This window comes from Maylandia zebra, linkage group LG4 (assembly GCF_041146795.1).
Source record: "Maylandia zebra isolate NMK-2024a linkage group LG4, Mzebra_GT3a, whole genome shotgun sequence".
NCBI classification, from domain to species: Eukaryota; Metazoa; Chordata; class Actinopteri; order Cichliformes; family Cichlidae; genus Maylandia; species Maylandia zebra.
In genome coordinates this window covers 7990068-8015032 of record NC_135170.1, presented here as the reverse complement: position 1 = coordinate 8015032, position 24965 = coordinate 7990068, and the positions used below count along the sequence as shown (strand labels likewise).

The 24965-nt window shown below is 41.0% G+C and overlaps 2 protein-coding genes across 9 annotated transcripts in view; both read left to right on the top strand.

Annotated features, from left to right (window-relative positions):
* hoxb3a (homeobox B3a) overlaps positions 1 to 24965 on the top strand; it is a 79595-nt gene that overhangs the window by 21653 nt on the left and 32977 nt on the right. For 2 of the 8 annotated variants that reach the window (XM_076882940.1, XM_076882934.1), the window contains exons 1-3: positions 7085 to 7675; positions 10267 to 10310; positions 20245 to 20584. The gene's annotated coding sequence lies outside the window, so the exon portion shown is untranslated. Of the gene's footprint in view, positions 1 to 7084; positions 7676 to 10266; positions 10311 to 20244; positions 20585 to 24965 lie in introns of those variants that run through there. The other 6 variants (XM_076882936.1, XM_076882937.1, XM_076882938.1 and 3 more) reach the window with 4 other exon arrangements.
* Positions 14075 to 19042, top strand: hoxb4a (homeobox B4a). Its single transcript, XM_004568633.6, has 2 exons — positions 14075 to 14943; positions 16247 to 19042. The coding sequence occupies exons 1-2, from the start codon at positions 14472 to 14474 to the stop codon at positions 16549 to 16551; spliced, it is 777 nt and encodes a 258-aa protein (XP_004568690.1). The 5' UTR covers positions 14075 to 14471; the 3' UTR covers positions 16552 to 19042.

Sequence of the window (24965 nt, the reverse complement as noted above, 5' to 3'; positions counted from 1 at the left end):
GATTTCGGTTTATGTGATCTTTGAAAGCATAAAACTCTTGTGACTCATATGTTCACTCCGTTCATTCTGTGATCAAATAACATTTTTACCCACGGCCAAAGTGTGCGTAAAATGGATTTTGTAAAGGATTATGAGTTGGAAAAATCAGCCACTACACTGATGGAGAAGAACACGCAGGCGTGTATACACAGGCTGTGCTGATAGGCGTTCTTGGGGACAAGACCTTGCCCCCATGTTTTTCTATTTTTAATGCGGGATGCATGTGTGTGAAACAGCTTTGTAGATGAAAACAAGGCTCGCCAACTAAGTCCTTAGAGGTATTGGTTTTACGCCGGGGCTTGGGCCACACGCCACACACACACACACACACACACACACACACACACACACACACACACACACACACACACACACACACACACACACACACACGGAAATGCTGGTAAATTAACCCAAACCTGCCAGACCCCAAACTAGTTATTTTACTCTGACCAAAGTGTTACCAACTTTCACAGGTGCAGGCGCTGGAGCGAATATTGGTGAAATTGTTGACACAAATACAGACGCTTAAAAATGCAACATCAGACATGTATTCTAATACGAGCTAAGCGTTCATCACATGACACTAAAGCACCCTTGATGAAAATATAACTTTAGATTTAACCAAACCAAAACATGATAGCTTTACTTAAGCTAGCAAGCCTCTATCAGTCTTTAAGTTAAACGGATACCCAAATAAATACTCGTAAAGAAATGAGTTCTGGTACGGGTCCTTGACAGAACAGAATTATTGCATATTTTAAGGAAATGTTAACGAAGGTAGATGACACAAACATGATTTATTCAATCAGAACATAAGATTCACACAAAATACAACGCGAACTAATCGATTTAGCACGCTATAGCATATAGCCATAGTTTATCCTCTAAAATGAACAGGATTGTACATTTGTTTTATTTGTGACACGGAAAATCGTAGTTTAAACCTTTAGTTGGTGAACACCAGTACAATTTTATCAAGAAATATACAAGCTGGTCGTGTTGTGAGTAAACTAGGAGAAGAGTGGTAACTGTATAGCTCTTTTTCCGACCCTCCAAATCAAGCTCTTCTTCTGTCTAGAGTGGGACTGAAGCTGTCACACGAGCCATCCTCTGCCCCGTGCACGCACTCACCCTGTTGCTTTGAGCCATCGTGTAAATTGTTTAACTGAAGCTCAAATTTCGATACATATCAAGTCCAAGCTTGTTTCTATCAGTTCTTTTTTTTTTTTGAGAGGTCAGTGTCCACTGGTCTAGATCGCCATGGCGTCAGCGACGCCATAATAACTCCATAAAATGAACAGATTTCTTCATTGAAGACGGTGACAACATGAGGAAGATGATTCCCAGGCACAAGAGAAAATGCTGTCTGCTAAAAAAATTCATATCTGTTTAGAGTTATTATTACGCTTAATAGAAACATGTCACATTAAGAAACCATAATTTGGAATAAAGCAGAACAAGGCCAAGATACGCTGTTTATGTTCTGACAAAATGTAATCTGTTCACAGAAGGATTTTTTATGCTGTAGTTTGATTTTTTTTATTTTTAAGCAGTTATTTTGTCTGCTTTTTCAATCTAATAAAACCTCTCAAAGGAAGTATTCTCCACTCTGTTTTACAAAGTGTTTTGCAGTGGAAGTAAACCTGAACTAAACCTATTCTTACAATATTTATACATACAAGGCTCCTTCAAGTACGAGCCTATTTCTCCTACCTACCACCACCACAGAGTTAATCCTGTGGCCTCTGTGCTGCTCTAATAAGAGAGGAGAATTCCACTTTTCGGAAGTCCCTCTCTCCGCTCAAACTCTCATTTATTATGTTCACTTTACATGCGAAGTAAGTCCGGCTGGCTGGTTGGCCCGATGTATTTTCAGTCTGGGGATTCCTGGCGCTGCCCTTCGCCATCGCAATGATTTTTCACGAGCGTCACAAGAATGTTATTTAAAGTCATGTTTGGGATGCCATAAATTATTGAAGCACCGGTTGAGGGAGGAAGACTGGGATAGGGGAGTGAAGCAAGAAGGCTCTTTCCCTCACTGTAAACGTTTATCTGATAAAACAAATGAATTCCTTTTTTAATTAAAAAAATGTAGTTGATTAATTACCTTAAAATAATAGAATGTTTCCCAAAATCGCAATGGTTTTTATTTCAAGCCATTTTTAGTTTGTGGCGCAGTTAAGCACAGTCGAACGTAATTCCAAAAACAGAGAAATAAGGAAGATTTTTTATTTTTAAAAGACTTTTATTTAAATGTAATGTAATGTAATTTAATGTAGGTCCGTTTTATTTTGTTTTATTTATTATTATTATTATTATTATTATTATTATTATTATTATTATTATTATTATTATGTTCCTCCTTTTTCCGTTGGTTTATAAATACATACACACGAGCGTTTAGGGAGCGGCCTAGGTCCTTGAGGAAGTTTCAGTTCGGTAAACAGGAAGGCAAAAAAACCCTCCCTATTTCATTTTTCATCAATTTCCTCCTTTTAGTGATGATGCAGGAACACCTCCCTTTAGCACCAAGAGCCTACACTCTCCCTATAGCTCCATAACCTGTACACACGCAGGGACAGGACATGACACGCGTGACACAAAGTAGTTCCTTTTCTTGTCCGGGTAAGCGAGAGAGGCTATGACATGGGAAGGCGCAGCAATGGCTTTGTATGGGCTCCTTTGTTTTTGGTGTGTGTGTGTGTGTGTGTTTCCCGTTTATGTACACAGGGCAGCTCCAGTGTACAGACGCGCTTCTTTTCAGTATTATGTGTAATATGTGTATTATGTGTAGAGACTTGCTGCTCCTTTGAACCTGTCCAAACTGTCAAAAGGCGCTGAGTTTGGCTTTACAGCCTGTGTGTTGGTGATGATGAGTGAGGTGAGTAACTAATGCGATCGGCCCCTTTTCTCCTTCCCATTGCGCTGCAAAGGTGTGTGTGTGTCTGTGTGAGAGCGGCTGCTTTGTGTAGGAGTAAGTGGGGTGTGTTTTGCTGTGTTTGGTAGATTTATTGGAAGGGCATGAGAGAGCTATGTATATGTGTGTGTGTGTGGGGGGGGGGGGGGGGGCTGAGCATGGGAAAATATTCAAATTGTGAAGAAATCACTGACTTGTGAGACAAAGTTATAAAATAAATAACTGAAAGAAAAACAAAAACAACAAAATCCAACTGCCAACCTTTGCCCATTTTCCGCAAATCCCTGTCTCTTTTCTTCCCTCGTGTCACTTGGTGTGATTGCGCTGCATTTAAATAGGCATTTGCGGCCTTAATATCTTCAGCATAGTCTTGGGGTGAACCACGCGGCCAAGCCTCATGAATAATGCATACCAAGAAGTCACCGCCAGGTCAGCAGAGCCTGTCTGCTGACCTGGCTCTACTCTGGAGGAAGAAAGGCTTGCAGGTCAGCGTTAACAACCCCCCCCCCCCCCCCCCCCCCTCCTCTTTACAGAATTCAAGTGTATGTATATTTACCTCACCAACATAGTGGGCGGGTGGAATGAACAGGTGGTTGCTTTAAAGTGTTCTCCATTTTGATGGTAAAAAAGGGAAATTTGCCTAAGCCAAACGTCAAACTTCGACAATTTCAGGCAGAGCACTGGGCAAATAGACCGTTCAATTAACCCACCACCAAAAGGTTGACTATTAAACACACTACCAATAATACAATAGCCATAAAACCAGCGCTCATTTTGGATTTAAAGTTGCTAATTGAAAATAGCCTGTCTAAGTCACTGAAAGGCACCTACAATCAGCGCTGGATGCTGGGAATAAACAGAAAGATGCTCTCACTGACTTCCTAAGTGTTTGCACTAAAAAGGCCTTTATTAGTGGCCCTTTGTGCAATTTGAATAAAGCCCGGGTAACACCAGAACGGACTTGTTTGGCAATGGGTTATGAGAAAGTTCAGGTTATGTCAATATTTGTTCTTTTCAAATATATAATTTAATTTTGTTAAAGTTTTATGTATAGAAGTTGCGATCATTTTAGATAGTTCAGTCACATAATAGTTATCATAATGGAGAAGTATGCATTTAAATAACAGCAGATAGGAAGTAGCTTATAATAACATGCAACATATGTATAATGAAGGAAATATACACATTAACTTGTTGCAACAATCAGTGTGTCACCATCAAGCGTTTTGCCATCACAATGGCGTTTTGCCATTCCAATAATTACTGTGCCTTCTGTGCTAATTCATATTTTTAGAGCGCTTTGGGTGGTGGTGAGGTTGTACTCTTCTTTCTATTTACCTCCATTCTGTGGTTTCAACATGCCTGGGGAGGTCATATTTTTTCCTGAGAATGCAGCTCTCTTGCGCCGCCACCAGAGCCCGCTTTAGACCACTAGGAGGACGAGAATGAGCTCAAAAGACCCCCACGTGCCCTGCCCTGCTCTGCCTGTACCTCTCTCCCTCCCAGCACGTGCATCCCTTTGAATCCTAACTGACGATAACCTGCAACAACCTCCCGTCTATCTCTCTCTCAGTTAAAATACACAACTGTCAGAGCGGTCGCGCTTCTCTGAAGCTGATTGATGGTGATTGTATAAAAACACACAAGTAGCCTGTGCCATTAAGTGTAAGGTTCAAAAAGTAAGATTAAAAAAAATGTCATTTAAGCACTTAATTATCATTTCCTTTAAACTGCATTGCTAAGTAGCAGCAGACTCAGGTAAAAACACAAAACCAGGCAACATTCAGTCCAGCAAGCAAGTTATTATAGCCTTTAGCTACTATAGGTTTCCTCCGTCTTATTCCGGCCCAGGGCAAAGACGAGGAGTCTTATTATCAAGAGAAAAACATAACTGGATGTCCGAGCTACTACCCAGCCTGCAGAGACAGGGTCACTGAGTTGAAGGGTCAAAAGTTCACCGTCTTGCGTGAGTTCCGCCCTCGTCTCTACTCACTCACTCCATCCTGGACCAATTGCTGTATGTCAAAGGCAAAAATGGAGGAGGGAGGGAGTCAGAGTAGCCGAGGTTGGGAAGGGGGTACGGATGAGAGAAATGATAGCAGGAGGCAAAGGAGAGGCGAAGGCCTGACCTTGCCTTCTCTTCCCCAGTAATAACAGCAAAGCTCCTCCTGCAACAATAATGTGCGGGCGGGTAGAGAAAATGGAGGAGTCAAGGTGGTGGGAGGGGAGGAGGTAAATGGATGTCTGGGGGGATTACAGGTGTTTGGTACACATTTTGTTCACACCAGCTAGAGTTTGTTTCAAGTATTCACGTTATTTTTTTCTTCTTTTTTTACACCCTTATACTGAGATGAATTACCCTTAATACCGTTTGCAATAAATTTAAAGATTTCTGAATATTTGGCACACGCGTGCATGCGCGCGCTCACTTGCATAACTAAATATATGTGGTCTTCAAGCAGGGGTTTTATATTTGATACTAAGACATGTTGATGTGTGTTTGAGGATGCAAGTTTAGTAAAGCAGAGCTCTTCCTCTCCGGAGTCTTATAGGCACAGCCCCGTAAAAAACCCAAAAAAACAATCAAACTCTTATCTCGCTCTATATCCAAAAAAATATTACTCCCCTTATCTGATTTTTCCTTTGCGAGATTAACGTCCTGTACCGTTTGCTTGGATTTCCCCCACACGTCTTTTTCATTTTCTCATTCTTTCTTTCCGGTGCTGCTAATAATAACAGCAATAATAATAATATAAAATGAACTAAAGTTGTTATAGAAAATCTAGGGAAATTTAATAATTGTTGCAGTGTTACATTCGGATATTCGTCCAACTCGGGAGATGCTGCTCAATCATTTCTCATAATCTAATAAATTTAACCTTAAAGATGATGATTAGAAGTAATCTTAAACTGAACCTTTTCTCTTAGAACAGGGCAGTGTAGAGAGGGAAAGGATTTGGACTCTTGGAACAGCTGATTTTCTCAATAAATTAAAGAATAAACAATGAATCAACTTTGGCATAAAACAGGCTGACTTTTCGTCTTTTCCACCAGTACACATACGCACATCCTCCGAAGGTAATGGGGGAATAACTCAGTTCAAAAATGTTGCGTTTCTCTGGGTTCATCCAGAGTTCACCTCATTAATTCAGTGTATGTCGCAGCCCACGCGCCTGTCTGCCTATAGCAGAACGGTTTTAATAATCTAGCTTCCCCATTTGCCCGTCTATAAGTACCAGTTTCTTTGCCTTGGTCCTTATCTATCCAGATACATACGAAAATATAACCCAAACTGAACAGGTACCGAACAGAAACCTACATTCTACCGATAAAAATTTTCAAATTTAAGCGCTCTGTGGACATGTGGCTGCAGTGAACTCGATAAGAATCTATTGGCGGTTTGCAGAGCGTAATAATATCAACATAAATCCACCTGATACCCATGTCCGCAGGTTCCAAGACCGTTGAGCACAATACAAGCATCTGTTTATACGAACCCCGCTACAGTGCACTGCATTTGTTTGGACAAAATATTCTTTTACAACTCTCCGAAGAGGCGGTGTCGTTATACGATCTGGGTCCACATGACACCGTGCACTATTTATATCTATGCAACAAAAGGAAAAGGAGAAATGATCCTGGAAGAAAAGACTGTGTGTGTGTGTGTGTGTGTGTGTGTGTGTGTGTGTGTGTGTGTGTGTGTGTGTGTTTGAGAGAGAGAGAGAGAGAGAGAGAGAGAGAGAGAGAGAGAGAGAGCCCCTTCTTCCTCCACATGTACTGGCCATTTTTCTTCGAATTAATGACTCCAACTCAATTTAGTATGACAGAGAGAGAGGAGGAGAAGAAAGACAGAAAGAGGGGATGAGGCACAGAAAGGAGTGGAAGAGAGGTGGAAATGGCAGAAGAAAGGGTGGGGAAAGGGGAGGGAGTGGGAGAGTGAGAAAGAGAGGGAGAGGCTTGGCTTTGCTCGGGGTGAACGGGAGGTCAGCGCGTCTCACCAATATTAAAATGCGTACCGGGGACGCGGGGTGACACGCCTCGCCCGTTAAACAAAGAGTGTGCCAAACTGGCAGATTAATTTGAAAACTTGAGTTCATGCACACGCACACAACACTTAATGCCTTAAAGAGCCCACAGTCTTCACAGAAGCCCTGCTCTCGCGCTCTCTCAGCCCCAAACAGCTCCCCGTAGGACCGGAAAACACGGGGAACGGCCACCGGTGATGGGGGAAAGAAGAGTGCTTTATCACTGAACATTTTTAGCGCTTGGCTGTGATGTCGCAGGGTGAAGCTTTGCCGTTGTTTGCGCTGGATTGTCGCCATTACACTGGCCCTTGCTCTAACACTATCACCGCATTTAGGCACGGATTGTGAACCGTGCTGGTCTGACAGATCCTTGTTTACTCTCACCACAGGGTCTATCTCTGCCCGTGTGCCGGCACGCTCGTGAGCGACAAGGACTTTTTTTCTTTTTCGAAGAGGTCAAAAACATCTGTGGCGTCGAAAGAGAGGAAAGAGCGAGAGAGAGAAAAGGGAGACTGAGGTGTGAAAGCTGAATTAGGAGGGAGGCTTCGCAGTACGGAGGGAAAAAACGTGGAACGCAGCTGCCGAATTATTGCAGATGTAAAGAAGAAGAAGATAATGATAACATAAAAAAATGGTTGAGCTTAACGTGACGACGCTAGAACGGAAAGGAGGATCCGCGAGCTTCAGAAGAGTGAGTACAAATCGCGCTGTAGAAGAACAAGCTGCCTCATCTGCATATGTGTATGCCCGCATTTTACTCGCACCGTGTATTTGTGTGGCAGGTGCTTTGCCCACAGGGAAGAGGGGAAGACCACGTGTAAGAGTTGGTGCAAAACCCCCTCCTTACCTTCAATCACTGCCACCCTTCTCCCCCCCCCCCCCCTCCCCTCCCCCCACCCTACTCACCCTTCGCAAGAATTTTTTTTACGATATAGTGACCTTATCAATTCATATTTTCGGACTGTTGGAGGCTGTGCACGTCACACTGCGGGGACATGAACTGTGTGTTTCATCTGTGAGAGCTACATTTCCTTTCAATACCCAGGCTATTAATTTGCTAGCCTAATTAAGCTTGGATCTATCCTACTTGAGAGTGCATTTTATTATACAATTTAGGGTGACTGAGGTTTTACATATCCAAGAAGCACAGTTTTTACTCTTCTCAACCAGATAGATAGATAGATAGATAGATAGATAGATAGATAGATAGATAGATAGATAGATAGATAGATAGATAGATAGATAGATAGATAGATAGATAGATAGATAGATAGATAGATAGATAGATAGATAGATAGATAGATAGATAGATAGGGTGAAGGCCTTGCACCCTACTACAGATGCATGTGAGTTATTTTGATTCACCATTAGCATCGCTGCAGTTTTTTTCATATGTTGTTTCCTACGACCACGTGGTATATGAAGCTTGGGCCGATAAATGCCACAGTTTTTCAGGTGTATGTTACTGACCGCCTGTTTCTCTCTTCCTCTGGGTGTTGGGTTGTGAGCTTGTATTCGGATAAAACGAATAATTTGTTTCTTTTGTTTCTTTTCTGCTTCTCTGTCTGTACAGAGAAGCTATTCCTGGTCCTATATCATATGCTACTAATAGGACAAAAAAGTAGCCTAAGTTACTGCAAGCTTTATGTGTTAGTCTAAATTATTATTATTATTATTATTATTATTATTATTATTATTATTATTATTATTATTATTTGTCTTTTTAGTATGTTGAGTATTGAGAAGGCTTATGATTTCGCTGTATCAGGGGAAGAAGAAGCGATGTTTTGGAAATGTGAGGGAAATAATTATATTTGCTCTGGCTCAACCCACTTCGCTTATCTTGTTCTTTTAGCACTATTCAGTTGTACCTACCGTCAGTTTGTGAAATTATCTTTTACTCTCACAGACGAGCGTCCAGTCTCCACATAATATATATATATATATATATATATATATATATATATATATATATATATATATATATATATATATATATATATATATATATATATATATATATATATATATATATATATATATATATATATATATATATACATATATATAGGCTGCTGCCCCCGCGACCCGGTCCCGGACAAAGCGGATGAAAATGGATGGATGGATATATATATATATATATATATATATATATATATATATATATATATATATATATATATATATTTTTTTTTTTTTTTTTTTTTTTTTTTTTTTTTTAATTTATTTATTTATTTTTCTCTCCAGACCAATACTTGCCACAGGGAGGGACGTGCTGCAACGCTTCATTTTTCCCTCTCTGTCCGTTAATTTGCATGACAATAACCAGGGGAATGGAGCTCAATTTATTTTTCAAACTGCACAAAGAAGTAAAGCACATTTCTCTTCTTCGTCGTTGTCCCTGTAGCTTTTTCGCCTCGGTAATATTTCAGAACACTGACAAGTCCGGTCGCTGCACATAATAGGGCCGTTTAACCCTTCAGTATGTTCCCTCTAGTTTTCTCTTACCAGACTTAAACCATATAAGACCTTGTGTTGTGGGAAAGTTCTTAGTAGTTTAAAAATGTAAAAAAAAACAAACCATAAATAAATTAAAGTAAATTAAAAAAAAACCCTTTCAAAATAGCAGTTTTCTGCTAGGATAGTATTGTATACGAAGCGCACGATTTTGTACTTCTAACACAAGTATAGCCTACAAGACTTTTTCATCTGTCTCTACTGTGAAATCTCACTATTGCTATCCCTTCAATGTGAACTCATACTTTAGTGTCCGTTTACATAACTCTGTTTCAAATAAGAATTTAATCCCAGTTTACTGTTAACTACAAGCATTGTGCGACAGGTGCTTTTAACAGCTTTCAGCGGTAGCTGAGATTGTGGGCTTCTGAGACGAAGACATTTGAAAGTCGTAAATTGTAATGGGGGCGGCTTTTAAACGTATTTATTCTCCTGCCCCCTGAATATTTTATTGCTTTTCATTTCACCCCTAACTTCTTGAGCTACCACTTGAGCCTATGTGGTGTTTCAGCTGTAAAAGGAATTGACCCGCAATAAAACTCACATGCTGAAATGCAAATCGCTGACCTTTTCCATTCTCTTTATTTCGCACTACTGCGTGCTGTCCTCCTTTAGCTCCACTCTCCCGCTTGAAATATGCGCTGATATTACGTTTACATGCTATAGCTTAGAGAGACACCATGACTTTTTAATTGTTTGACTGTGTAGCACTAAATTAAGTATTTTCGCTTGTGGACTGAAAACAGGACTGTCTGGTTGTTTCAGATGGGAGTGCCGCAGCTAGTGAAGTGGCCCTTAGCCTCCGACAGGTGAGGATTTATAATGTTTATCTAAACTGTAAGATCAAATCAGTGTATTTTACAACTAGTAAAATAGGCGAGACGGATCCTTATCATGTTTTGCTACTATTGCATAGCATGATGTCTAGATCATAAGACTCTTTTCTGGCAACAAGATCGCTTTGCTTTTGTCTCCTTGTATCTTAATACCTGTGAGTGTGTCTGGATCTGTGCTTCGCACACTGACCTTTACCTGTAGCCCCAAACAATGGGCCGCCCGTCTACTGAATGGCTACTGCTGACAGACTTGACAGAGGGAAGGGAAGTGCCCCAGTCAGACTTAACACACCTTGATCGATACCTGAGATGACCTGCAAAGCATAGAGACAGGTCAAGGTTACAAAGAAACACACATAGATAGATAGATAGATAGATAGATAGATAGATAGATAGATAGATAGATAGATAGATAGATAGATAGATAGATAGATATTCTGTATTTCATTTCTATGTAGTAATACATATACTTTATGTTATATATTTATTGTATTTATTGTAAATGGTAAACCGTAGTAACTGTGATAATTACAAAATAACATTATTTAAACTGTAGGTATTTACCCATAAACCATAACTAATCTTTCTATAATATCACAGCGATCAGTTCCTTTAAATAAATCATAAATAGATCATAAATAAGTAAGTTACTTATTTCAGTTGTTTTAATTAGCTGCACAACGAGCGTTAGAGTCACAAAACCTACGTGGGAGCAGCGTGACAGAAAATATCACTATATCAGGACAAACATGTGACCGAGAACAGCATGCCACTCCTTTATAAATTGCATTTAAATTGTTTATTTATGATCTATTTATGATTTATTTACAGGAACTGATTGCTGGGATATCATAGGAAGATTAGTTGTGGTTCATGGGTAAATACCTACAATTTAAATAATGTTATTTTGTAATTGTCACAGTTGCAACGGTTTACCATTTACAATAAATACAATACAACACACACACACACACACACACACACACACACACACACAAATATATATATATATATATATATATATATATATATATATATATATATATATATATATATATATATATAGCTCCCAGGCCTCTGGTAGAGGACCCGAGCTTGAAGGATAAACCGCCCGCAGGGGCGTGATGGGTGTTTTTTTTTTTATATATATATACATATATGAAGACATAAAAATAGGTCCTCCCTATACAATCCTCTCTATGGTGGCTGATTAGATCATTTTTTGATTCATTTAAATCAGACTTTTGAAGACTGACTGCAATTCATTTAGTACAGTGAACGGACAATCATCCATTTATTCACCACTCCATTCATTCTTCAGTCAGATGCTCAGAACTATTTCTGATAGGACCGTGTTTCCCTGTGCCAAGTGATTTGTCTTTTCTTCATTAATTTGTTTTCATTCTTTTAGTTGCTGCACAGTTGGAGATGCCAGGATCTTTTTTCTTCTTCTTTTTTTCTTTCTTTTCCTCTTTTCCCCCTTTTGTGACTAATTAGAACTTTAATTCTAATTAAATTTTATTTGAGTTACTTTTGTAGAGTTCATGAATATCTTGAGATTCAATCAAACTTTTTTTAATTTCAAAGTCAAAAGAAAAAGAAAAAGAATTAGCATTTATTTACCAAAAAATGTAGTTGATGAATATATATATGTGTGTGTGCAGTCATTTAACGCACATTCCATTAAAACCAAGTAAGGCCTCTTTTGTTTTTGTAGGCCATATTTATGCTTGCAGCTCCACAGTGAAATTTCAGTACTGGAGCCCACCTATATTGCTTGCTCCGACCACTTATACCTTATCTCACGACTTCATTCATATATATATATATATATATATATATATATATATATATATATATATATATATATATATATATATATATATAATATTTCTTGTTTGGTTTTGGGTTTCCTTCTTCTTCTTTTTTTGTTTCTTTGCTTTTTTGGACACCGTCGAGTTACAGGAAGCGTGAAAGTATTATAACTTCATAACTTCATCTGCCAACTCCCCACCCGCGGTGAGAGGGTCACGGGTCAGAGATAGTACTGACGAATGGAATTTTCCTATAGTGGCAACACACGGGAATTTCTCTAAGCAATAAAATCCTGTGGACGGCGTAGATATGCGCCCCCACACCGTCACTGTCAGTCAATGTCTTCTATATCTACCCTGTAGATCCGGATTTGTGTAAAAATCATTAATAAAATCACAAATTCGCTTCTAGGGGAGTATATAGTGGATTTATACACAACGGCGTCGAAGGATCCAATACAATGAGGAGAGGCCTTCAGCTACGGTTCCTGGCTGGTACAGCTTTTGTTCAGTTAGATTTTTATAAAATTCGTTCGTTTAAAAAAGAGGGGGGAAAAAGAAAGAAAGGAAAGGGGAGTTTTGTAATTTTCAAAATGCATTTGGACACATAAATACAGATGTGCATTTTAAACCACTTGTGTCTGTTCGGTGATAAAACTCAACTGTTATTTATTCTGGTCATCAGAACGCTTTGCTGTCTTCAATCCCAACTCCGGGCTGAATTGGACTTTTTATTTCTTGTTGAAAAATGATGCTGCCTGCTTCACTGTTCATTCGAGAAGGCGTAAGGGGGTGGGGGTGGGGGGGTCGAGACGGTCAATTTTCTCGAAACAAAGGACTTTGACATCTACATCATCATTCCCGTGTTTGTGTGCGGGTCTGAGCATGAACCTTTTATCGTATAACACCAGCGAAAGCGGACTGCAACTTCTCCAATCTACCGAACGCATAATTTGTGTTTTCTTTTGCTTTAAATGTGTTTTGCCACGTTTTGATGCTGATGATTATAGAAAAAGCAATTCTGTGCAAAAGGTAGTTATAGAGAATAATCAGATTTATCAGTGGTGCATGCTGGAACGTGCTTCCCTTGTCTGCAAGTAAAAACCTTTGTTTTTCGCTGTTTTGTTAAAGTAAAAAGAAGCGACACCAAGCAGAGATTGAGACTGTGCTACATGACACTGGGTCAGTATCTGACACGAGGAAACACAACTCTCAAAGTCTGTGGCAGCTTGTGTTAGATGGTCAAAGTTGGCAAGATGGGTTCCAAAACAAAGAGCGTCGTACCTCTGTTCAGTAACAGCTCAAGGGCAAACGCATGGAGTGCGTGGACTCAATATGCCACGGAAGTTGATATTAGGAAGTGCGTGGAAACAAGTCCTGTTTATTCATGCGATCCCGGTCCAGGCAGAATTATTATGCGAGGCCAGTTAAAAATGTGAAATGTTGAATGGAAGCCTGTAGGAGCAAGTTTTTTCTCTATTCTTTTTTTAGGGGGTGGTGGGTCCCGTCTCTAATGCAAAGGTCTGCCGGTGATTTAGGAGGTATGTAACCTGAATTAGTTGATGAATTTTCTATCGATCCCAAACAAGCCAAATTTATCTCTGACACAGTGCTGCTGCTGGGTGGCGGCGCAATAGAAGAGCCGGGCCACTCTCCAATTCTCGTTATTAGCGATTAGCGAAGAGCAGGAAAAAAAAAGCACATCCAAACACACACATCAACTTTAAATCTACCCAGCACTTTCTTTCTGTTGCTTTTTCCTCTGTATTTGTCTATTTAAAGTTCCAATCGGACGCGTCAGAAGCAGAGAGGGTTCAGTTGCAATGCGGCGTGGGGCGTGTGTGTGCGTGACTTCGTGTGTGTGTGTGTGTGTGTGTGTGTGTCGTGGGGGGGGGGGGGGGGGTTTACTCTTCATCTGCGCCGTACTCTTTTGCTCGACTTTGTCAAAGCAGAGTGGATTTTTTATCGTCAGTGACGCACTTTGTTAATTTTATAATTCTCCGTCTGCTGAGGTGGAGAGATATAAAGAGGAGACATATGGAGAGAGACGGGAAAAGTATTGAGCGCCCACGAACTGAGGGCATATAATAGTGCGCGTGCTGGGGCCGTGTTTATCCTTAATCCTATTTCCTTATCCGGGGTTCCTTCTGGATGTGCGCCATTGGCCGACTGTAGTCACGTGGTGTCTTAACTTTGTTCACTTGACAGAAAAGTAGGAGGGTTCAACGGAACAGGAATAACCGAAGAGTAAAGGGATGAGATATAAATTTTAGTTATATATTTTCCAAGTAGGTGCAGTTCCACAAAAAGACAGAAATTAATGGCCATGAGCTCCTATTTGATCAACTCCAACTATGTGGACCCCAAGTTTCCACCTTGCGAGGAATACTCACAGAGTGACTATTTGCCCAGTCACTCTCCGGATTATTACAGCTCCCAGAGAGAGGAGCCTGCTCCCTTCCAGCCGGACTCTCTTTACCACCACCATCAGCACCACCCGCACCAGAACCACAGCCAGCAGCAGCGAGCCGAGCCTCCATACACACAGTGCCAGCGTGGATCGCAGACCGCTTCGGTGGTGATGTCCCCACGAGGTCATGTCGTCGCCCCGACCGGACTGCAGACCACTCCACTCCCGGAGCAGAGCCACCGCTGTGATTCCGTGACACCGAGCCCGCCTCCACCTCCGTCTTGCGGTCAAACACCCCACAGCCAAAGCAGTTCTTCCCCAACAAGCACTCGTAAGGACCCCGTAGTGTACCCGTGGATGAAGAAAGTTCATGTAAACATCGGTAAGAGAAGCATACAAACTTGTTTCTCCCCCCCCCCTCTCTTTTTCTTTGTGCCCGTGTATAGTCAGCTAGGTTTCCACCGTGAAAAGCTCCCCCGTTTTTTCCTTAGGAGTAGTAGGAGAGTAGCCTTTGGGTCGAGATTTACGATCGTCTGTTTGCGGAGCCAATATAATTACACCCTCCATAAATTTTTATTACACCTCTTCGCTGAGGTGCCTTTTGAAGTCCGATCTCTCGCTCGTCGGCTCTAATTCGTCGCCTTATGACAACTCAGACCGAGCCCATAAGTTAGCTTTTATGCTGTGATAATTTGATTTTAAGTGGCCGGGTTGTATAAACGGTGTACTTTACTCTGTCTAGCCTTCCTTCCCCAGTCGTTGTTCCATGGGAGGGAAAGTTTTATAGCAGCTGAAATATTCATGTTTATGGATCCGGTCGTAAAACACTAATGCAAGACCGAATAGCTGCAGTCTATTATAGTTTATCTGTGATGCTTTAACATACTTGCTGCATACTGGGATAAGCGGAGTCACTTTTGCACCGTAATGCACTCACTCCGCTTCGCTGTATACTTGACAAGAAAGAAGAAGAAGAAAGCTTTGTTTCTTTCATTTTCATTCTCTCTCTCTGCTTTCTCTGTTTGCTGGCTGCGTAAAAACCGTATGTTGCAGTTTTTGAAATTTGTTGAATCATTACCTAATCTGTCAGTGACTGTCGTACATATTACCCACCCCTTCACCCCTACCGCAAACGTTGCTGTACCACCACCTTTTATTCCTAAACACCAAGTAATAGACGATGCTACAATCTCTCGCATAACATGCTGAAAGGGACGCTGCAATTGGCCCTGCTGCTTGCCATGATCCTGTATTGCAATGCCGGTCGTACGTTGCGCAGACGTGTCAGTACAGCGCCGCTTTTCAAGCTTACATCACAACATTTGGACATCAATTGCAAGCTGGCAGTATTGCCAGGATTCCCACCACCGCAGGGCCCAGAATGACACCTGACAACACGTTTCAAAATATAATCTCCTCCTCAAAGGAGACACTGTAAAATAAACCAGCCAGGCTGTAAGCTCGGCGTTTGACAGGAAAGGATGAAAGGGGCTGCAGTCATGTCCCATTTTGTAGATCCAAACGCATTATTATTATTATTATTATTATTATTATTATTATTATTATTATTATTATTATTATTGTTATTATTATTATTATTATTATTATTATTATTATTATTATTATTATTATTATTATTATTACATGTTAATGCTATAACGTTCATTGTTATTATTTCTCTACAGTAAGTTCAAACTACACTGGGGGTGAGCCGAAGCGCTCGCGAACGGCCTACACGCGCCAGCAGGTTCTAGAGCTCGAGAAGGAGTTCCACTACAACCGGTACTTGACGCGCAGGCGCAGGGTGGAGATTGCGCATACGCTGTGTCTGTCGGAACGGCAGATCAAAATCTGGTTCCAGAACCGGAGGATGAAATGGAAAAAGGACCACAAGATGCCCAACACCAAGGTCCGCTCTGGAACAGGCAGCAACAATACAAACTCCCAGGCTCTAGCCGGATCCCAGAGCCGTTCTTCCGGACCACTATAGCCCATTCTTTGGCTGTTTGTCTGATGCAGGCAATTTGTCCTTCCCCCTTTGCTCCCTGAATCCCACACTGAAAAGACGGGCCTGACACGCTTGCAACCACCGGAACCTGCACTTTGGGCCGGAATGTTTTTGGTATGGGGGGAGAGAGAGATGTCATAGCCGCCGTTCTGGCCCTGATCTGCGCTGATGTTTCTCACAATAATATGACCTTATGATGTAAAAAGGGATGGCAAGGGAGATTTCCTTTATATATGAAAATGATCAAAACTACCCGAAGAAGATGAAAGAACTAAGAGAACGTTGCTTTCGCCCGCTTTCCTTCTTTGCCTTCCTCTCTGTACTCGTCCTTTTATAATCCTCTCTCTCCCCCCTCTCTCTCTATTATCCATCTCTCTCTCTCTATTTCAAACTCTTTCTCTCTCCTTCCCTCTGACAGAGCAAAGGGTGGTAGGCTGAAGATACTGTTCCCAGCGCGTGTGTGGTTCTTTTCCTGTTCCTTTACTATTCAAGACTTCTTTTAATTTAAAGATGTATCCTCGTTTTCATCTTTATTCATGCCAAATTCTGCCCCCGTTTGTAATGTTTATTTTGTGGGTATATAGCAAAAGGGTGAACTGCTCTTCCCAATACACCACTCCCTACGACATCCGTACTACTACTACTACACACACACACACCATCACCACCACCCTCTCCCCCATTGTCACACTTAAGGCGCACGTGTAATATATTGAACTCTCCTTTGGTCAAGTGAAGCATTCTTGCACTCCATACACACTCATAGAAAAGCCACACGTGCTCGCTTACCTCTATGTGTCCTTATAGTACTTTAACATACAAACCACGATATGATCCAAAGTAACACCAGGCAGTTTGCCGTCTTGCTGTTTAAACTGGTGCTTTTGTTTTGTTAAACGGCGAACTATAGTTCTTCATTTTTAGTTCTAGTTCTTTTTGAATTTAGTGTTGAAATATAAAATGTTGTTGATGCTGAGAGTGACGATGAGCGTTTTGTGATCAGTTGATTTTTCGTAATATGATGTTGTATACAAGCAAACAGTGTAACAGGGTTATTAAAGTGAAATTAAGTAATTTCCATCAACTTACAAAAGACACTAATGATCACACCAAAATCCCGGTACAGATACTTTAATGATGACAGAAACACAGCACTATACGATGTACTACCTATTACCTCAGTTCTGTGTGTGTGTGTGTGTGTGTGTGTGTGTGTGTGTGTGTGTGTGTGTGTGTGTGTGTGTGTGTGTGAGAGAGAGAGAGTGTGCTCGCGCGTGCGTTTGTGTCTCTATCTATACGCGCTGGATCGGACGATATCGATAAGTTTATTTTTTTATGTAATTTTTTTCGCTCGTTTAATGAAGTGAAAGCTTTCTGAGCTCCTATATTTTTAAAATTGTGTGAAAATATATTATTATTATTATTATTATTATTATTATTATTATTATTATTATTATTATTATTATTATTATTATTATTATTACCTGCCATACAAAAAATCTTGTGGACATTTAAAAAGACAATTCCACAACTGTGCAGCAAAGAGACATTCATACAAACAAGTATCCTCTGCATGAAAAGTGATTTATTTCTTTTTAGATGCCCCTTTGTTCTTTCTCCGCGCATTAAATGCGCGCGCACTTCATTTTCTCTTTGCCCCTTCCTCGTTTATTCTTTCACTTTGTGTCTCTTTTTAGATATTTTATTCTAAAAGTGTTATTTCTTTCCACTGATGCCATTTTCTTAACATTCCAAAGATCCCTTTCGATCGTTATTGATGAAATGGTGCTGGTGAACATGTGTTACATCCCCCGATGTGTATGTTGCTCCGTCCTCTTATTTGTAAATAGTCCATAGACATTTAAATAAATGACTGAAAACGTACCCTTTCTATCTTATTATTATTACTTGTTATTTTTCCATTTTCTATATGTAAAATGGGTTTTCTAGGAATAACAGTTGGAGTCCTGTTGAATTTTACTGTTTCTGCTTACCTCCCCAGATTTGAGTAGTAGAAGAAATGCTTCCATACACAACAGTTTCATACAATTTCAAATTTGGTTTTTCCTGCAAAGGCAAAGCAACCTGTCTTTCGAAATCAAGAGCCTGCGATGATTAATCTGTCCCGGCCGTGAGTGATCTTGGTACATTACATCCTGTAATCTCGTTTTAAATCACAAACCGTCCCTCCGTTTCGCGGCCGTCCTCCGGTTAATTTAACGGCTGCTCAGATGCGCTTGCACCGGACCGACACACCATAGGTGACAGCTCCCCTCCCTTCTTCCTTTCTGTGTGTAGTTCTGAAGAACAAAATTAGTTTCTCGGTTCGTGGTCTCTTAATGTGCTAATGAGTGTAATTTTTGCACCACACTGTTTTTTTTTTCTCTCTGCTCCTTTCGTTGTTTTCTGGACTGCTGAGCGCGCCCGCCCGCGCACACACACACACACACACACACACACACACACACACACACACACATATATATATATATATATATATATATATTACAAAAAGGGAACGGGCCCGCACCATAGCTCAAACCCTGACAACCAAATAGATAATCAACAAGACGAATGGCTTCTTTTGTAAGGCGCGGCTCCCGTATTAATTTTCATTTTCTTTTGTTAGAACAGGTATCGAAAAATATAGAGAAAAGGGAGGGGGGCACGAGAAAATAGCATTCTTCTCGATGAACTTTAAACAAAAAAAGTGTGCCCCCCAAATTGGTTCTCTCGTATTCCTCGGCCCAGAGAAGATTCCCTATTACTTGTTGGTTGATTTCTCCCTGGGCTTCTTGCCACACAGACTCACGTTGCCCATTTATCTGTTTTCTTCCCATTTATGAGAGGTTTCTCCAGCGCAAAAAGCCACCTCCAATTAAACTGTACCCCTAGATGTGCTCGGGCACCCACTCGAGTCAAAACAGTAAAATCGTACATTTCACTGTGTCATTAGTGAAACATTTAATCTCGTCTTTTGTTTTTCTATATTAAACAACGTGATTTAATCCAAAGATATTAGGCCTGCATCTCCAGTTGTTAAAAGTAAGCATACATTTTCTTCCTATATTGTGAGAACAATAGTGGTTTAATATCGCCTCCTTCACCCTGAGGCTGTATACCCCTCCTTATAATATGATATTTGTGTCCAAATGTGGTAATATCTGCTACACATCAGTTGTCCCATATTGGGAATCTGAACACATTCGCGCGCACACACACACACACACACACACACACACACACACACACACACACACACACACACACACACACACACACACAATGACGACCTAAATGACGACCTAAAGCCCCATGATTTGCGTGCAGGCTGACAATTTTGCATAATAAAATACACCAAAAAATCCTTATTATTTATTTATTTATTTATTTATTTATTTATTTATTTATTTATTTATTTATTTATTTATCAGCCGGGACGTTCTGCTGCTTCTGTGAAAGCAAGCAGATTTTTGTGAGGATGCCCAACCCCCACCGCACACATATCAAATCTCTGTGGAAAAAAAAAATGTTCACCGCCATTATTTTCTGGACAGGACAGAGGGGACGGCCCCTTAAGAAAAATGCGAAAATTATACAAGAAACAATCATTAATCACTTGTTCTTCTTTAAACAGTTCTTTTACTTTTCTTCTTCTCTATTGTCATCCGGCAGCCACACACAAGACCCCTTCTGGAGGTGGTGGTGGTTGGGGGGGTTGCCAGAGGGACAGAAGAGAAAAAAGGAGACGTCTTGGAAGACACTACGAAGACACCCCCCCCCCCCCCCCACACACACACACACACACACACACACCTCCTTTACACACACGCCTCCCCTTTCCACCCAAGCTATTTTTTACTCTACATAAACATGCTGCCATAAGAAGAAGAAAAACTTTTTTTTTCTTCCTCGTTGGAAAGAAGAAAATCTCTCCAAAGAACTCCAACAAACCATTCAGAAATCCCTCACGACGAAGCAGAAGATGGCTCACGGGTCGATAAAAGTAAGAAAGGTAAGGGCCTGAGACTAAATTTTGTCTTTTTTTTCTCTGCTTTGGCTTCTGTTGCCTTGTGTTGTGGTGTTTTATGTTTTTATTGCCCCCCCGCATTTGGCGAGGTCACGCTGTAAGAGCATTTACGGCCGTGGGGTTTTTGACTGCAAGCGCTTTGGGAGTGTTTGTGTTGGAATGAGCCTGTGTGTTGTGCTCTTTTTTTCCTTCAGTTTATGCAACCATTGGTGTCAACTCTGCGTCTGTTTGTCAACCACGAGATCCGACGCTTCCTAAACAGCTGCTGTTGTGCGTCGAACGTGCTGCGGTGCGTCTTTTACGCATAGTATTTGTAAAGAGCCCGTTTTTGTGTGCTTTTTCGAAAGGCAGATCTTTAATTTTTGATAGGTTATATAATATTATCGAGTTGCTAACTTAACAAGGATGCCTATGGAGTCCCGTATTACTCAAAGAAAATTATAAATGTTGTTGCTAATATGTGACAGAAAGGCCCACGAGAATAATTTCTGGTTCCTGGAACGTATTATGCATTGTTTCTTAGCTACGTTTCTGCGGTTATAAAGTGTTTCTGTGGTTTAGGACCTATACCTTTTAATGAGATATTGTTAGTGTATGTGTATGTGTACTTTGTTTGCCAGGTGCAGGCTACAGACACTGCAGTGGGAATATGAATAATACGGCCTTCAGTTAGACAGGGGGGGGGGGGAATTAAGCGAACTGAGGGGGCGCGCTGGTTAATGGATACTGTCTCGGTTGCGCTTCAAAACAATTTAGCTCGAAAAGAAACGGTTCGCGAGGCTTTTCAAATGAACTGCCAATGATCGCCGGTCGCGATGCGAGCTCAGGGCCTCTGCTATCTGCTGAGCCTAACAGCGACGGCCTCAAGAAGCGCGTTCACTTCAGTTTGACCCCTTCAGAAATCAATCTGCCAGCGATTCAAATTAAGGGGTAGCGTTCTGCTAGATGGGCCTTCAACCTCTCAAGGGGACGCGTGGTGCGGCGTGATTCGATGTGTGGAAAGGAAGGACAAAACGGAATAGAAAGAAAAAAGAGAAGGAGAGATGGAGGAGGGAAAAATCAATGGTCATACACGGAATGGCCAAGCTAAGGCCACAGAGGGTTCAGCCAGGGGACACGTTTTTTTCTGACCGATGAGGTCCAGTGGCTCTGAAACCAGAGGCTGACCTGTGGCTCCCCTCTTCATCCTCCACACCACACCTACCCCCTCTAGTCCCTGTCCCCCTTGACCTCACTAGGTTGCGCTCCCTCGGACATTCCCAGACCTCCAGAGCCACCAGGCCATTTAGTCATAACAGACTGAGTTCAGGGCACTGTAACCCAGGGGTAACAGTGATATCTCCACTCCCACACCCAAACAGACAGACAGCAGACAACTCATCCACCTCTACAGGGGTCAGTAAGAAGCCACTTCTGACTGGGACTTCAACTGAAGTGTGGTGTAGCGGTTTGAGTCATCTGAAACTACTGGAAATGTCTTTCCTTCGTTGAACCCTCTGTCGTTTAGAGAATATAAGACCGGGGCTCTCTGCGTCTGGTCCTGAGAGCTAAAGTGCGAAACTGTGTCGTAGATGTGTTAGGTCTGATGCTGCGCAGACCTCGATGATAATGTAAACACAGCATGCCCCTTCTGTCTGCATGGCTGCAAAAGCTGCTAGTAGCCTTTTAACTAGTGGACGTTCACGCCTGTGTGTGTGTGTGTGTGTGTGTGCGTGTGTCTTCAATAGTACTGATTCAGCAAAGCAACAAGTATATGAACAAGAAGTTGTGTATCAGTCATAACAGTGTCTGTGTATATTTATTAAAATTATAAGACATTTCAATTACATTAAACTTCAAAAGACATTTTAAATGAACCACTAAGAAGTAGTCAGACATTTATACATGAGCTGCTGTGAATTCACTGGTGGCGGAATCCTTAAAACTGTGCTATGCACTTTGCCTTGCATCGGGAAAACCTTTGACTCAGGTCAGCCATGTACTATAGCGTAACGATAAGATGATCGTTAATTGACAGTTTTTCCACTTACAGCAAATGTGAAGCTGGAGTGGTTCAATGCCACAGTTTACAAATAGTTTAGGACAGGACAGGTTGAAGTTTATAGAACTCTGATTTTCTGAGTATTATTGGGAATCTTTGGAAACTTCTATCATTTCTTTTTCCACAATCTGTTTTTCCCTGTGACCCAGCTGATAGTTAGCAAAATATATCTTTTTAAATGATCTGGTGTTTTCTAGTTATTACATAAGGTTTATAGGGTTGGCAAGGGTTTGTACAATCACAGTTAACTATAAAAGTATTCAGAGTAACCATGTCAATTTTTACGGTTTGAAATGTTCAAACATGTTATGCTTATTTTGGTAGTAGTGCAACATTCGATGAGTCGGACACAGTACATACAGACACAGATGTGGGAAAACGTACAAAAGCTGTAGACCAGCTGTTTTGTTAGGATTTTTTGTTTTTGTTTTAACTTACATTTCTGTCAAGTCCCGTAAGAACTAACGGATGCAGTTTTAAAAATAGGCAAGCCATTCCAGCATGTGACAGAAAAGTGTTTTTGTGCATTTTGGTAACAAATACCGCAGTCAGGTGAATAAATCTATAATACAATATTACAATTATGTGGGGAAATTCAAACTTGACCCATCCCTCGATGTTAATGTTGAGTGTTAATGGATATTGAAATACTATAATATGATTCATAAAGGACCAATTCTTCAAGTGACTTAATGTAATTTCTACTTTGAGCTCTTGCAGTTTCACTGAAAAACAAACAAACAAACAAACAAACAAACAAACAAACAAACAAACAAACAAACAAACAAACAAACAAACAAACAAACAAACAAACAGTATCTCTCTTATATCGCAAAGGTCTGCTGAGCTTTCCTTTACTGAAAGATACTTTATACCTGTATGCTTGTGTGAAGTGTTTTCTCTGTAGCTTGACTACTTGCTCCTGATGCTTCACTTAATCCAAAAGAAGACTTATTTTGTAGTGTCAGGGGGATTAGCATGTAAATAACTATAAAGTTAAAAGCATGAAACAGCCGGGGATCATACAGACAGATGTGACCTGCAGTTTACAGACAAGCAGCTCTTTGCTTTGCACGCTGTTTGGAGGCTCTGAGCCAACCGATGGAACTGATGTTTCAACAGCAGCTTTGCACAGGAAACAGAACACTCACACATGCAGTGGAACATCAGGTGCCAGGCACCGAATATGAGCGCATGTGTTCAGCGATCGTCATAGACTGGAACACACACAGATACACAAAAGTTACACAAACCTCTGTATTTTCCTCCCTCCCTTCCTCCCTCCCTCTATGGCCCGCGTTTGCTAATTGCTAGACAAATCGCCCGCTCCTTTTCCCCGTCATCTCTCTCTCTCTCTCTCTCTCTCTCTCTCTCTCTCTCTCTCTCTCTCTCTCTCTCTCTCTCTCTCTCTCTCCCAGCATCCACGTTGCCCGAGAAATTTATTATTCTGGAGAGCTCGAGGAGCCGAAGAGGTCACAGTGTAGGCGCGCGGGCTGCAGGAGGAGGTCGTCACGAGAGATATATGGTTGCCAGGCTTTTAGTGCTGCACGGGCTGAGCGCGTGCATGAGCGCGTGCGGGGGAGCCATTTAAAAGTAGACACGTATTAAGTATTAAAAAGAGAGAGCCAAATAGCGGCTGCCAAGTAGCAGCACGCGCATACACGCTCTTTGTGGATTCCAATCCGTGCCTGGTTAGTCAAAGGGTTTTCTAAATAATTAAATACTTTTTTTTCAATAATGTGCCAATTAATCACGAGCTCAAATATTATTATATCGTTAACCCAGGCAATGAAGAATTACAGAAATTGCTAGTGTCTTGCCTTTATCAGCACTAATAACTTTATTAGTAGCAAGGACGGCAGAAGAGCTTTCGAGTGGACTTCGCTGCAGAACAAAAGGAATGATGGAATGATGATTCTAATGGGGTTTAAACAACTTTTGATAATCATTTGTTTGCTTGGTTTTTGTTTCAGCTCTGCAGCTGGCTCGTATTCAACTCCAATGTTCCCGTCCCTGATAATAAATGTATAATGAAGAAATCACGTGTCAATTTGTGACCAAGTGTTGTCAGACTTCCAGTGAAATTTGAAGACAAGCAGGCCTGCAATCTGATGAAGTTACTATTGTACGATACAGCATGCAGCTCTCATATCCGTTACATGTGAGTGATAAATAGGTTTCTGTTGCCTGTATGACTAATGGCGGAGAATTAGGCCCATACAAGCCTATTTATACTGTTGGATTAACCAACTTCTCTTTACTTTTTACTGCAGCATCCTAATGACAAAGACTCACTGCCTTTTCATATAAAGTATAGTTGGAATA